Source organism: Ursus arctos, unplaced genomic scaffold, assembly GCF_023065955.2.
Source record: "Ursus arctos isolate Adak ecotype North America unplaced genomic scaffold, UrsArc2.0 scaffold_22, whole genome shotgun sequence".
Lineage (NCBI taxonomy): Eukaryota > Metazoa > Chordata > Mammalia > Carnivora > Ursidae > Ursus > Ursus arctos.
The window spans coordinates 38,403,672-38,419,882 of record NW_026622897.1 but is presented as its reverse complement, the minus strand read 5'-3'; the positions used below and the strand labels follow the sequence as shown (position 1 = coordinate 38,419,882).

Below are 16,211 nucleotides of genomic sequence, written 5' to 3'. Positions count from 1 at the left end.
GAGATTCTCTCCCTCTGCCTCAGCCCCCCACTCTCTTGTTCTCTCTCTCTCCCTCTCTCTAAAATAAATAAATAAATAATTTTTTTTTTTTAAAAAGCAAGTTCATTGTGACTTAGGTTGGAACAACTGCCTTTCTCTGTTCTCCCTGAGATCTTGTCTAGAGTCTATTTTCTACCCTCTAGATTAAGAGAGTCTTTTAAAAAGTAAGTCAGATACTGACTCTTCCTGTTCAAAATCTTTTAATGACTTCTCCTCATACTTGGGATAAAATCCAGATTCCCTTCTGTGCTTCACAACACCCCATATAATCTGGTCCTTGTCTTGATGCTCTTTCCACCACTTTCCTACCACCCTCTCTGTTGTTCACTGCTATCACACCCAAATCATTCCCTTCACGCTGTTACTTTAGAGACTTTGAGTTTCTTATTCTCTTTGCCTCTTTCTCCCTCATTTGGTCATGTTTTAATTCAAATGTCACAGCCTCAGAAAAGGTGACTTTTCAAACCTTTATAAATAGTACACTCTTTCACTCTCTACCTTCTTATTCAGTTTTTTTCTACACAGTATTTATCATAATTGAATTTATATAACACAATTATTTGTTAGTTTGTTTATTATTTGCCTTCCCTAATTCAATATCAACTTCATGAGGACAGAGACTTCATTTTGCTCATTGTTTTATCCTTAGCATCTAGCTTAGTGTCTGATAGGTACTTAGTGAGTTGTCAATAAATGTTTGTTGACTTAATGAATGACTTATATTTAGAAAAAGAAGAATTGTGCACAAATATAAATCTTAGATGATGTTTGCAGGACCTCCAAGATAGCTTTTGTTACAAGTGAGTCACAGTGGGAATGTGAATGTCACGCAGAAAAAAATTGAGTGTGGCTGGCTGTGTGAGAAAAGCACCACTCTGAGATGTAGGACCCTGGGTCCCTCACTCTTCTGTTCACCAGGATACACTTTGTGGCCTTTCTAAAAGTATGCACACCAGATGTTTTGATTCAGAAGTCTAAGTTAGTTTACACTTACGTAGTTGTTTTAAGTTAGGCTCCCTAGAAGCAGAACTTGAGAGAGAGATTTGAGTGCATGTGATTTATTTTGAGAGTGCTTGCAGGTAAACCTGTATAGAAGGGAGGAGAGAAGGAGGAAGAGAAGGAGTCGAGAAGGATTGTGGTCTCAGGTAATCAATTCAGCCTTGTCCTGATACACATGGCAAAGACTCTGCATCATAAAATGTACCATAGGTTGTTTTCTCCTTTAGTCAAGGGGCCAGTCAGTCTGTCATTGGCTTTGGGTTGCCTGATTGTGGGAGGGGAATTTTTCAGGTAAAGCGGCACCCCTCAGTGAAGGGCAGTTCTCCAAAGGAGAAAGGGAGACAAGGAGATATTAATCAAATAAACGTGCAATCATGATAAGACACATACTGAATTATGACCCCCAAATAATAAATCAAAGCAATATTATAGAAACAAATCCATGATACTGCATAAATGATTTCTTAGAAATGGTACTTGCTGTAATTCTTCAGAAAGATTGTGTGAATTCCTTATCATAAAAATCATTATCTAATGCTAGAAGTATATCAATCAAATATTTCTCAGGCTTATTTGAAACCTCAAATAGAATTTAAAAATGTGTTTTCAGTCTGAAACCAAGTTGGTGTACAAGTCCTATACTTGATCACTATTTAAGTTTAAAGGGAGCTAAGGTCTTGTGTTGGACGCTAATTATTTTTTGTCTTTTAGAAATTATCCCCCTAAATCCTATCCCTTACTGGCCTACACAAAAAATAAGGATCTTGAATTTGTGGAATATTCAAGTTCATAGATTATGTATGATCCTTTAGTTCTTGTGGAGACTAAAATTTCATTGAAGTCATTGAAATGTTATGAAATTGTCACCATTATAAAGCTGGCATAACTGTGTTGGAAAATAGCAAAATTTAAAAGACAAAAAGTTATTTGAATAAATAGGTATAGATCACCAAGTCCAAGCAAATTTTGAGAAATCAGTATAAGAGTTAAGATCCGCCAAGAGAGTATGATAGGAAAACTTGTTTTATACATTAAATTATTAGAAGGAAATAGACAAAAACATTTTTTCCACAAAAACATTTTTAACCACCAGTAATTTGGAGATCAGTAAATATCCACCTATAACTCCTGATTTTTATCTAAAGGTCTATTTTCATCTCCTTAAAAAAATTCTTTATATGGTATTATGGAAACTATTGTACTAAGAAATAAGCCAGCTAATGAACAACGTGTCAGTAAAATAGTATATTTCTCACTTTATTTGCCACAGAAAAAAAATTGCAAAAGAATGTAATTCTGTTGAAGTGTCACCAAACCATTTCTTTAGGAGAATGCAGTGGCAGCAAAAATAACAAGGTGTATTTTCAATAATTCTATTCATACCTCAAATCCCTGTGGTCTTCCTAGACTCTCTTTAATATGTTTCCATGCAACAAGAATTTCTGACACAGACACGCTTGTAGCCTTGACATCTGTGGGAGCAGCACTGGGTTCTGTACAAAGGAAAATGGAAATAATAAACTGTGATGGTAACAAGTTATATCTACCAAAGCATTGCACCTGAATCTGTCAGGTATTACTTCCTTCTACCTTATTTTTGAAATGAGGTGCTATGGTAGCTATGAAAACCACAACAAAATAAAAAGATGATCTTTTTGGATTTCTGTACTTGGGTCAAGTCTCATCAATATTTTACCAATGACAAATGACAAATTTAGCAAGACAAGCAAAGAAGATCTTTATCCTTGGATTAACCAGGACATTTCTGGAGAAGTTAAATTGTCTGACTTAAATTGTCTGCCAATCTAACATAATGATCAAAAGCGTGGACTAGAGAATCAGCCTTGGCTTTTTTGCGGCTGTTATATTTTGCTTTCAAAAATTTTTTTAAATTTACCTTTAGGCAAGTTGCTTTGCCTTTTTCCATGCTCCAGTTCCCTCATCTGTAATATGGGTATAGTAAGAGTACTTATTAAAGGGGTTTTTAAGGTTAGTTTTTGCTGGAATAATAGGTATGAAATATTTAGCACAGTGCTTGGCACTTTAAACATTCATTCACAAAATATTACTTATTATTATTTTATTTTATTTTTTACCCTTGCAGAGTAAAAATTTCATTATTTTTGTTGTTGTTGTTCCAACCGCAAAACTACATTTCCATGATTGTATAAAGAATATGATATGAATGATGATTTTTAAAAGGCATGCATTGACTTTTAAGACAAGTATGGACTGAAAAGGAAAGTCCCTGAAGGTCTCAGTCCTATTTAAAAAGTATATTTTCATTTGTTCCTACGCTTAGTGACCTTTCTCACTATTTTTTCAAATACACCATGTCTGACTGGCATCCATCAAGAGGTGCACCTTATTTGAGGTTGCACTGTATGTGAGGAACAAAATATTCTCAGCTTTGACATTGTTGAATCATAAATACTATGTCACAAACACACGTTAAATGAAATGGCAGAATAAAAGCCATACTTTAGTTCAAACAGTTCTGTACAAAGTCAATTTAAAAAAACCCTACTGCATTAAAATTGTAGAGACTTAAATACTAACCCCATATCACTGGTAAGACTTCAGATTAATCTATTGAAATGTTTTTTGTTTGTTTGTTTGTTTGGATTCAGGGAGCCATATGTCAAAGCCAAGAGTTTAAAGTAAGATATTTAAAAATCATTATTAGAAATATTAAAGGAATCATAACCATTTTCTGAGATCTTTCTTTTTCAAATGAAAGGTAGTAACACATCTACCTGGAGAAACTTTATGTATTACTAAGTGAAAATTATCAGTGAAAAACATCTACACTTGTTACTGTAAAAGAAACCCAGGAAAGACTTTTCCAAAGGTACATGCTTGTACTGAGCAATGATTTTCTTTTGATAAACTCATTAAAATGAGTACATGCTATAATTGTGTTAATTCAAAGTGCTTTAGTAAATTTACATTAATCTTTACATAGGAGCTGACATTAATTCCAGTCATGGTATAAATTGTAATTTCTCATTCTGTCACTTTTTGAATATCTTTTATTATTTTCTTTTGCTCACTGGTTTCCCTCACTCCACTTTCCAACCTCCTAGTATCTGGCATCTATGGGATTAAAAAAGAATTCTGGGAAAGCTTCTATTTCATTCCAGAATTCTGATCACCAGACTTGCAACAAGATTTTTTTCATTGCTACTTAATAGGAGTTAAAATTCTTGATTTTGCAAGTAAAGTAAAGGAAATGCTGATGTTCTCAAGGTGTGCACAACCTGATCTCCAGGATTTAAGGTATGATTTATTTCAACGACAGCCACAATTTCGGTACAATTTGTTATTCACAAGTAGTTTTGCCTATCTTTTAAATGAATGCATTACAGAGATTTGTGTGCCACATGCCTTCTTTCAGCTTTTTTTTTTTTTTTTTATTGAAGCAATTACATCTTTGTCAAAGAAGATTGCAGGGAGATAAATAATTTCAGAAGCACAAAACAGTGGTTGGGTAGAAGTCTTTCTATCCCTATTTATCTCTAGAGAAAGGAGTAATTTCTCTCTCAGCTTTCTGTAGCACTGCACAACCTTAAGTACTTCTCAAATAGAAATAGGAAAGTTTTAAAAAATAAAGAAAAATTTAAAGGAAAAGAAAAATATTCAGAAACCTATTTCCTAAACAAGCACCCTGAATTTTTATTTAAAAGCTCTGAGGATTTTAAATCAGGATCAGACCCAAGCAGACATGTCATAGATGAATTCTTGGGGGCTAATATTATAATTGCATCTAATTGAATGAAGGTAGATGAACTAAACAAGAACTGAAGAGTCATTTTTTATTTGTTTCACCTTCTGGATGTAAACAGTATCGGAAGTAAACCCATTGCTGATCTAAATTAGAAATTTCAGCATGTAAAAAAAGTGATCTCAGTCAGTTTACTTCCAGAAGCTTCATTATATATTGTTATAGCCACAGATTGAAAGGTTTTTCTGTAAGCAAGAGTAACCGACTAGATCACAGAATGTGTAGTTTGGATTGGAATTAGCTGTTCTGTTTGAGCATCCCATTGTAACTGAATAATGGAAGTAACTAGAAAGAATTTTAGAAAAGTCACTTGGATCAAAGGTCATAAATGCATGGCCAGGGGTCTTTAGTCATGTTTTGTATGCCCCAATAATTTATTAATTTATTTCAACATTTCATATAAAAGAATTTCTGGCTTCTTTAGGAAAAAAATTGGTGATACCAAGCCTGAATTTGTGGGTGTTGGTAGATTAGAATTAGCAGTTGGTCACATTAGTCAGGGCATAGTCTTTTCAGTTTGCCAGAGTCCCTATCACTACCTATTATCTCACACTGGGACTACTTCACTTATTTATATCTCTTACCTGACCTCTATAGGCTTTTGAGTTATGGATGTATGTTTTAAATCCATGTCCTCATTTTGCAGATGAAAATGTGACATGTACACAGGTTGATTTATCCAAACTCTGTTCTGGCTCTGAAAGAACCCCAACTAGAACTTGGGTCTCAAGGACTCGTTCATCTGTTGTTTTTACATTGGTATCAAGTCAGCAGCTGGTTCATTTTGTATTTCTTCATTAGTTTTGAGGCACAGAAGAGATTTTGGAGGGAACATATATTTCATTTACTTTCTGCTCAATTACTTCCAAATAATGGACAGAGGAACAGATGGAAATTAAAAACAAAGATAATAAACTTATTTATTTATTAACCAATGGTAATAATAATTGTCATTTATTGAGGATTTGATATGTGCCTAGCATTATTCAAAATTCTTTACATGAATTCATTAATCCTTCCGAGAACCCTACTATCATTATCACTATTTTTGCCAATTTTGAAATTGAGAGGCAGAGTCAAGCAGCTTGCCCAAGGTCACACAGCTGCTAGATGGTGGAGAGAGGATTTCAACAAGGCAATCAGGTCCTAAACACAATGCTGTTCCACTTCTGTGCACATATCTATGTTTACACACCTAATGCTTTTCCTTGTGTTACTGCTTTCTTTTCTCATTGCCCTACCACACCTAATTTCTCTCAAGAATATTAATGTTGGGGTCCCTACTTGGGCTGTCTACTCTAAGTCTTGCCGGAAGCCACCTAAACCCCTGCAATCTTTCATTTAACTCTACTGCAAGCTTACTATCAGCTCCTTTTATTCCTGTTTCGTGGAATTTTTGATAATGTTGAACCACAGCTACATTGCCTCTCATAGATCCTGTCATATTCAGGTGTTTCTAAAACTCTCTTGATCTGTAAATCATAGGGTGTTTCCTGCTACTCTCACTTCCATTATACTCAGGTAATTTGATGAAAATTCAGGGACTTACTTCAGAGACTGTACTGGTGGTATGTCTAATAGATTCAAACACTTAAAAAGATTTTTTTTTTCTTTTACTTATGATGATATTAATTAGGCCATGGCTAACTCCTTCACTCCAGTCTTGGGATATAAAGTGGACAAGCTGATTGATAGATTTCAGTTTCTGTCAGATTAAAAATTTTGAACAACATTACCATGTTCATGAATTTAGATGATACATTTGTATTAAGTGACTTAGCAGCTGGAGTTCTCCAAATAATATGGGGAGATGTGCTTGTAATATTGATTATACATCTGACTTCCCAGGAGGGGTGGGCAACAACATTAATCAAAGGAGAGTTTAATAAACTTCTTGGGAGAAAGGGTTATGCTTTCATTATTTAAAAATTCAGTGAAGACAGCTGTAGTTGAACTTTTACAGGCACTAATCCAAATGGATCATCTGGCATAGACAGGAAATTATCCCTCGTATTTTACAACTAATATGTCAATTTATTAATTTTTAAGTTCACATAAATCCCACTGAGTTCAGTTTCAGCTAGGAATTGATCTGGGGAATAACACCTCATGAATGTTGTGTTTTAATTTGGGCTGTGGCAGCTCCATTTGCAAGGAGATAATTGCATATCATTTTCTGCAAATGAGGAGAGGCTTCTTGGTTTTAATAAAAATAAAAGCAGAATACTTTTTACATGCAAGGCAAATGCCAAATAAACTAGAGAAAGCTAAAGCTTATCACAAATAAATAAATCTTTCAAACTATAATTAATCTATATCGAATTTCCTGCTATTATTCTATTAATGTAATTGAATGTTCAGATTCTTTTCCTTTCAAAACTATAGTAACAAGAACTAAGTGGAAAATGGATATAAGTTTGACTAAAAAGTATTTCTAGATATATAGAAGTGAAAGCCAATTGGATTTTTCACATGGAAAAAAAATCTACCATGCATTATAAATCACTATGTTGCAACATTGCTATCATTTTAAAAAATTAGAATTGTTTCCAGAGTGACAGTATTGTATAGGATTATAGCATACCCTAGAGATTTGAAGTCAAATCAAGATTGTAATGCACATAATTCTTGCTTGGTTTAGAGGGTATAGATAATTGATACATGTGCAAGGTGCATGGAGGTCTTAGTAGGCAAATATCTCTCCTTTCAGGGTTATCTAGAGTCACTCAGGGTTACTTCTGTTGTAGAAATCTTTTTTTATTTTTTTAAAGATTTTATTCATTTATTTGACAGAGAAAGAGACAGCCAGGGAGAGAGGGAACACAAGCAGGGGGAGTGGGAGAGGAAGAAGCAGGCTCTCAGTGGAACAGGAAACCTGATGCGGGGCTCGATCCCAGGACCCTGGGATCATGCCCTGAGCTGAAGTCAGACGCTTAACAACTAAGCCACCCAGGCACCGCTCGGTTGAAGAAATCTTGAAGGGTTTCCAAGGCTCAAGAGCATTAGCAGAAGAACCATTTGGAGCTTTTCTGATAGTATTCTAGGGTAGCAGTCCACTTCAGAGTCACAAAAGTCAAGGTCATTTCCCAAGTGACTTATCAAGTATCAATATTATAAACGATGAGTTCTTTTACTAAAAGATCACATTCAAAATTTTCCCTATAATAATGTAATTCTCACTGTATTCCAATTGCCTTTCTTGAGAGGAAAAGAAAAGGATGGAAGGTATGAGGAATGCACATAATCTCTTACAGAAGTGTGCTCTGGATATGAATGTCATCCATCCATGCATGTAGCTAGTCATCTTGATACGAAGAGGAAGAATTATGCCCATGAATAGAGATAGAATGCCATCAGCAATCCTCTTATTCTTTACTTTATCAAAGAATATGGCAGGCTTTTGTGGTGATAAGCAAGTGGACTAGGTTAAAGGAAGAACAAAGGTGCAGAATTTGTCTTATGGAGAACCACAGTCTTAATCAGATCAGTTGGACTTTGGTCAAGAGTATGACAACAAAGGCACACTTTGAATCTGTATGAATGCCCTCAGACATAGAGAAGTGGAACTTGCACTGTCATGAGTATAATATATTATTTTATCAGTCCATTACAGACCTTGACTCTTTTAAAAATGGTTTAATATTCAAAATGTTCACTTCTTTTAAAGTAAAGCAATTTTATGATCTAGGATTATTAAAATTTAGAGTATTTAATATTATAGAATAATTGACAAACTTTCAGATTCAGATTTGTAATGGTTCCCAGAGATATTCTACTTCGAGACTTTCATTTCTAAAGTGGAGGAAGATAAGGTTCAGTCAGAGAGGTGATAAACTGCAAGATCTTAGTTAGTGTGTGAAGACTGAAGCTTTGACTGCCCATCTCAGGCAAATGGTCTTCCTTTCCATTGTTCGACCTTTCCTAGTTGCACAATTTAATTATGCTAAAACTTTACTTATATTTACACATAAAGTTCCAAATTAGTAAATTTAACTAGTGACCAAATGCCAAATATATGTTTTAATTTTGTTGTCAGACAAAAGCAGGGGTGCCTGGGGTGCTTAGTCAGTTAAGAATTTGCCTTTGGCTCAGGTCTTGATCCCAGGGTCCTGGGATCTAGCCCGGCATTGGGCTCCCAGCTCTGCGGGGAGTCTGCTTTTCCCTCTGCCTCTGCCCCTCCTCCCGTGCATGCTTTCTCCCTCTTTCTCTCTCAAATAAATAAATAATTTTTTTAAAGAAATGAAAAAAATAACAAAAGCAGACTATCTACATTTAATTTGCCTGGTATCATTCATATGTCAGTCTACCAAAATAAATGAAGTGTTACTATGAAATATGTTACAGCAACAATTCTCAGTGCCTTTAAAAGAAGATATCCATATTTCCTATCTAGCTTGAAAGAGTAATCTCCAAAGGCAAGCTATTTCAAGTTTAAGGAAACACGGTATAAACAACCCACAGTGATTGCTGTAATTTAATTTCAAAGCAAAGGTTGACAAGAAATGTACAAATCTTGATTTCTTAAAGTCAGCACTCGTGCTGAGTTTAAAGCATATTCACAAACCTCTCTTATTTACCTTATGTGACCTTTGGAGTTATGTGCTTGATAATTAGGTTGAAGAAGTTTTAAAGCAACAAGATGCATTTCCTGAATAAAATATGTACTTCAAACTAGATTTTTGCAGTAACAAATAGTGCAAAATATTATTATATATCTTATAGTAAAATAACAAAATATTATTATTATATACATTCCTGATGAGATTGTATAGGGTAGCGGTTAAAAGCATGAGTTTCAGAGTCATACAGATGAGGGTTCAAATCCCAGCTCTGTCACTTACTATAGTTACTTACAACTCTCTCACTTACTGGTGTGAATTGAGCATGTTACTTTACTTCTCTGAGCCTCAGCTTCCTGAAAAGTAGATTGGGGCTTGAGATTCCTACCTCATATTTGGTTGTAAGAGTTCAGTACCTCTGCTGTATTTGAAAACACGGATATTTGAGATGCTAAGTGCATGCGTATCTCACTGGAACACCTATGATTCCTTGTTATTACTTGATTCTTCACTTTCCTGGTCATTATTACACTAGGATAAACTTTCTACTTCTGCTTCAGATTTTGGCTCTGTATTAAAAAAAAAGAAAACAACTCAGGGCAACTTGTACTGAAAAAACTACACCTTACATATATCAGACACTACCTTTGTGCTTCAATATTCAAATGCCCTTATTTATTTCCTCCCCTCTACCCATACCATGTAGCTCGCAGTACCAAAAAGATAATTCTCTTGAGCTATTTAAATAAGTCACACAAGTGGGTACAAAGAAAGTATCAAAGCGCAGTTTATCTTGATAATGTTTATTAGGTCAAAAGAGTGCTACCTTTGGTGGAACGTTTTCTCAATCATTTGCCAAATTTAGGGAATATGAGGCATTGTTTTTGCTAGCAGGGCCAGTTGAAATTCTGCACTTGAATCGAAGAAAGACTAAGAAAAAAACTCACCTTAGGGGGCTAGATCTATCATATTATCTCTTTCAGAAAATTGTATTTTTGTATTAAAACTTGAAAGAACTGAGGATTTTAATGTATGAAGCTGAGTTTGCACTACCCACTGACTGCAACCACAAATAAGTCACAGTTTTATAGTTTACTCATTCGTAAAATGGGTATACTGCTTAGTAAGTCCTGCCTACCTCGTAGTTTTATATTGAGAATTAAATGTGGTTATGCATGTGAAAACAGCATGTTAGAGAAAAATCAAGGATTTAATGACTCGGGTTTAATTCTCCATTACCAGGTGTGTAACCTTTAGCAAATTTCTTACCTTTTCGACTTCAATTTCTTTCTCTATAATGTGGATAATGATGACTATTAGACAAGATTTTCATGAGACTTTCATGATGTCATATGTGAAAAATTTTCAACAGAAAGCTCTGTCTGATACTTCTTTATCAGTATGACATTTTGTGTATGAGGTTAGTAATAAATATTTATTGGTCACGTAAATGGAGTATTTATTTAAATTTATTTCACATACATTTAACTTTAGTGGGTTAAATATAATATTATCTAAATTTAAAAAACCAAGAATGATTGGTTAAATGTCCATCCAGAGGAAAGAAGACACTATAGATGTTATTAATATTATTATTATCATGAAAATATATTTGCCATGTATTGTTGAGGAGTAAAGAACATAAAGCAACACATATGGAATGCTCAATTTTTTTAATAAACAATTATTTGGAAAAAATATATCTAAAAAGTATAATGAAAATATGGGTTAGTTTTATTTTCTTTTGGTGTATCTGCATTTTCTAATACATGTGCAATAATGTATCATCCATATAACATCCACATAACATCCATAATAAAATGTGGAATGTAAATAATAGAGCTAAAGAAACTGACCTCCTTCAGCTGAGCAGATAACCACAATCTGACTGAAAGGTCCATCTCCTTTATTGTTATAAACGCCAACCTTCACTTCGAAGGGAGTAAGAGGAGGAACACTTTCATCTCGATAAATGAATTTTGAAGCTTCAGAAGATGTCACCATTTTTTCCTTCCAGCCACGTGTTCCATTGGGCCTGAAAGCCACAATATAGCCAAAGCCTTCCCCATTCTGAAACTCTTCAGATACTGGCTAAAGAAGAAAAATGCAATCAATTATCAGCAAAATAACTGATTAAAAAGGCCACTTTTTTCAAATTTTATTTTGTTTTAAATTATGGATAACCAGAGAAAAGGAAACTTTCAAATCTGTAATGCTACACTGAAAGCAATATAGTACAATCACTTAGTAGTCTTTGGAAACTTAAAAGCGGTTAAAAGTAAAGGATAAAAACTTAAATAATATCAGTTGGTATTTAAGAGTATCAAGGGTACTGAAAACTCTTGAAGTGAAACAAATTTAAACCAGTTAGTCATGTATATGAAATGAATATTCCACACTAGAATGTAGCATGTTGGGGAGAACTGTCATACGGTCTGGTGGTCAGAAAAATCTGTGGCTGGAAATGCTCAGCAGAGCCCTTTGTGCAGAAAAAACAGGAAATATTAATGTAGGACTTTTTAAATAGTGTTTTCTCTTTCATTTGCTTTTGTGCTTTACTAATGTGAAAAAATTAGAAAAGAGTAAAAAGTTCAAGTAATTCTTATACTATATGCTTACATTTAAATTTATTAAACAGGCATATACTGTACACCATAGAAAGAAGTAATTACCCAATACCCAATAAATACTTGTTGAAACATTTTTTTTTCTTTTGAGCTTTGATTTGAGGAAAAACTGTATTGAGTAGAGGAAGAAAGACAGACTATTATATCAAAGTTCTATAGACTAAATGTTTATATCTCCCCAAAATTCATAAATGAAATCCTAACCCCCAATTGATGGTATTTAGAGGTGAGGACTTTAGTGGGTTATTAGATTATGGGGGCAGAGCCTTTATGAATGGGAGTAGTGTCCCTCTTGCCCCTCTGCCATGTGAGGGTATAGTGAGAAAATGGCCATCTGTTAACCAGAGAGCAGTCTCTCACCAGACTGGAATCTGCTGGTGACTTGACCTTAAATTTCCAGGCTCCAGAACTGTGAGAAATATATTTCTGTCATTCATAAGTCCATCCCTTGTTTTGGCAGCTGGGGGTAAGACATGAAAATGATAGAGAAGGAAGTTCTTTTTTTTTTTTTTTTAAAGATTTTATTTATTTATTTAACAGAGATAGCCAGCGAGAGAGGGAACACAAGCAGGGGGAGTGGGAGAGGAAGAAGCAGGCTCACAGCAGAGGAGCCTGATGTGGGGCTCGATCCCATAACGCCGGGATCACGCCCTGAGCTGAAGGCAGGCGCTTAACCGCTGTGCCACCCAGGCGCCCCGAGAAGGAAGTTCTATTTAGAGATTTGACCTCAGTAAAGTTCAGGTATTGGGAAGTTAATTCCTCTGCAGAAGTGAAAAATTCGAAATAAATTTTTATTGAACAAGAGAAGGATGGACAGAATAGCAGAACAAAGGATATGCCCATGGAAGATTTCTTACTGGGAAAAGTTTTTCATGTTCTAGGGCACAGTTCTGTGAGTTACATGGTTATGTTTGATAGTAAGGTAATCTAACATCAATAAAAGGAAAGTGGCTTCATGGGAAATAAATGTATCTCTCACACCCCCCTCCCCTTCCTCCTTTATAGAAGAGACTTCAGAGAACACATGGTGAGAGAGACAAGGGAACACAATCAAAGTCCCAATTCTACTGCTGATTAGGAAGAGCACTTAAACTGTGCCTCGTTTCATAATTTTTAAAGTGAGGAAAAATTATTATTCTTACTAATAGGGTTATTCATGGGTTAAATGAGATAACCCAGGCACTGTGCCACAATTGCAATGGTGGTCATTTCCTTCCTCCCCTACCACCCTTTGGTAAGGGTGCTATTTAACTGTGAAATAATGAAATGTCAAACTAAGCCAAACAAACATTTGGAGTAGTTTGTGAGAGGATATGTTTTAATTATTCAAATTTTATTCTGAGATAGCCTATATGAGAGGAAGACATACTTTAGACTTGGAGAAAGTCAACTGGGGCTGGGTATGAAATGAGACAGTTTCATTTTGGCAATACTCATCCGAGTAATATATGGTCAAAGCGTTTCTTGACATTCAAACAGAAATTACTCAGTCTCTCTGTAACAACTACAGATTCTACATACGCAGCCTTATTTCCTAAGGAATCGAAAAGTTCTGACATCAGAGTACAGGCTTTCTTACCTCCCAGGCTATGACTAACTCATACCTTCTTCCACTTCTTCCACTTACATTGGTGGGTGCTGTCTTTGGAACTGTGGATTAAAAATGGGCCAGAGTGAGGACAATAAATAGATGTTTAATTTAAGAGTCCCTGTAAGAACACATTACGACTCTACTCGGGTTCTATAAAATCCCAAAACAAACAATCGAAATTTGTTTGAAGTTAGAATGCCATATTCAATATTAATTAAAACAAAATGTTTGTGACAGATACCCTTCTTTCAAATCTATGTGGGAGAGTTTGATATATATTTTTCATGGCCACATAATACATTACCAAACCTGTCCTCTTGTAAATGCTCTGTGGTAGTAAAGCTGAAATCAGAATAACACTGAAGTTAAGGACATCTACTAATGATTGAGTTTCATTCTACAAATTTTCTTCTTTCTAATGATGTGACTCTTCTGTGGTCTCAGGGCTTGCAGTCTGAGAAAGTCCACATTTTGACTTAACTACTGCTTAACCAGAACCCCCAGGAAGTTCCAGTTTAAAGAAACTTGGCAACAGTTCCATAGAGTGAGAACCTATTTAAATAAATAAACATTAAAAAAAAACTATCAAGAATGAATCTCTTTGCAAACTACAAAATGTATAAGCACCAGTGAAACTTTTTCAAATGAATAACTATTAAAAGAATAAATGTCTCAAAGGAATAAATTTCTCCTTCACTGCACCAAACCACAAAATCTGCAGTTGGAAGGGAACATTTTCAAATGAAGAACTGTTAAATGAAGAAAACTATTAAAAGAAATCATTTTCCAGGCTGTGAGTCTGCATTAACAATTTTACACTTCAATGTTGCCTTTATATCCTTGCATATAGTTTTTAAATGATATTGATATACTCATAAACAATAATACACTCCCATATATCACATATGGGTGAAAGGCTATTAATTACTTATAGATATTCAAACAGCATTTTATGTACCAGAAAAACTGAAGTGGAATTTACATTCCATGAGAAAGGAAAAAAAAAAGTTTCTCCTTGCACCAGGGAGGTGGAGGAGAAAAGTCTGTGAATATATAACTGGCTCCACTGAAATAAAAACCTTTATTCACCAGGCTCCAAATTTCAGTGTCTTTGGGCACTTTTCTTCATGAACATGAGTTCTTGTCTTGCTCATGAACCTATAGAAGGATATGTATATCCTTATATCTTTCTATCTATAAGATTATGCATATGTGGAGTTCACTCTCATGAATTTTCTCAAAATTAAATGGGATTGGATGTCCCTTCGTCCCTCATTCAAGAAATCACAAGAAATTGGGGTGCCTGGGTGGCTCAGTTTTTAAGTGTGTGCCAGGGGCCGGGGATCGAGCCTCGCATTGGGCTCCCTGCTTTGCTGGGAGCCTGCTTCTTCCTCTCCCACTCCCCCTGCTTGTGTTCCCTCTCTTGATGGCTGTCTCTCTCTCTCTGTCAAATAAATAAATAAAATCTTAAAAAAAAAAGAAATCACAAGAAATTCAACTGAGAATAAATGATGGTATTAGAATAATAACAATGAATATGTCCTAATTTATATAAAGAACAAGAAAATTATTTATTAACTTGAGTTTTTCATTAGTAGTCATATCAGTTTGTTTTGACACCATGTCCCCAAACCACTGTTATATAGTTCTAGTTCTAAATTTTCTGATCCATGGTATAGGTAAGGCACACAGGGCGGAGCTGGTTTAACTGTATGCATAAAAGAACAGGGATCTAAGGTTCCAAATATCCCCTCAGTGGGTGATCTCAGGGTTCTGAATGTTGTGATCATTAATCATGGTCAGACAAATAGACAAACGAGTTAATTTATTTATATGATGTGACTATAACTTCTCATAGTACTGCTTATTTGTAATAAAAAAAAGGAACACACAGACGCATACTTCATATTCATCTCTGACAACTAACAGTTGAATAATATTATACATAGTATCTACCAGAGCTACCCACTTCATCTATTACATTGGAATCTCTAAGTTTAGTCCCTAAACTTAGGACTTTGAACCTTCTTCTTTGAGTATACTTTCCCTATGATCATGGATGTTGTGGGAAGACAAGGCATTGAAGATTCTTTTCTATTTTGTCCAGCTACCAAACATCACCCAAAAAGACGATGTATGGAACTTTTAACTTAGAGTTAGAGAGTAGGCTGTACGCTCTTTAGTGAATATCTCTTGCAGGTCATTTAAAAGATATGAGTAGAATAAAATACAAATGACTATTTAAGTTGATCTTTTCTTCTGAAGCTTTGGTAATATTGCTCCATACTCCATTAATGCTTTTATTTTTTAGAAAGCATATTTAGATTTTTCAAAAATTTTACTCTCTTGAATTAAAAAAATGAAGACACTAGTAAAAAATTTTGTGAAAATTTCTACTTTGAGGAAATAAGAAAGCAAGATAACACTTTCTATGATGTGATTTGCTTTCCTGTAGGTAATTTCATCATTGAAGTATCCATAAATGACCCAGATTAGAAAATTTATTTTATTATTTGAAAACAGTCTTTGAAGTTTTCCTTTTGCTGCTAAATTCTTTTCAAGAGAAGATAGCCCATATCAATTTAATGTAAGTAATAAGATCCTCTTTTTCT

General features: G+C 34.6%; 1 protein-coding gene across 1 annotated transcript in view; it reads right to left on the bottom strand.

Annotated features, from left to right (window-relative positions):
• The window catches only part of CNTN5 (contactin 5), a 1,310,719-nt gene that overhangs the window by 58,966 nt on the left and 1,235,542 nt on the right, over positions 1-16,211 (bottom strand). The window contains exons 19-21 of the mRNA XM_026505289.3: positions 13,588-13,658; positions 11,238-11,472; positions 2,422-2,531 (exon numbers count right to left, since the gene is read on the bottom strand). Of these exons, the coding sequence (XP_026361074.3) occupies positions 2,422-2,531; positions 11,238-11,472; positions 13,588-13,658 (416 nt within the window). The remainder of the gene's footprint in view (positions 1-2,421; positions 2,532-11,237; positions 11,473-13,587; positions 13,659-16,211) is intronic.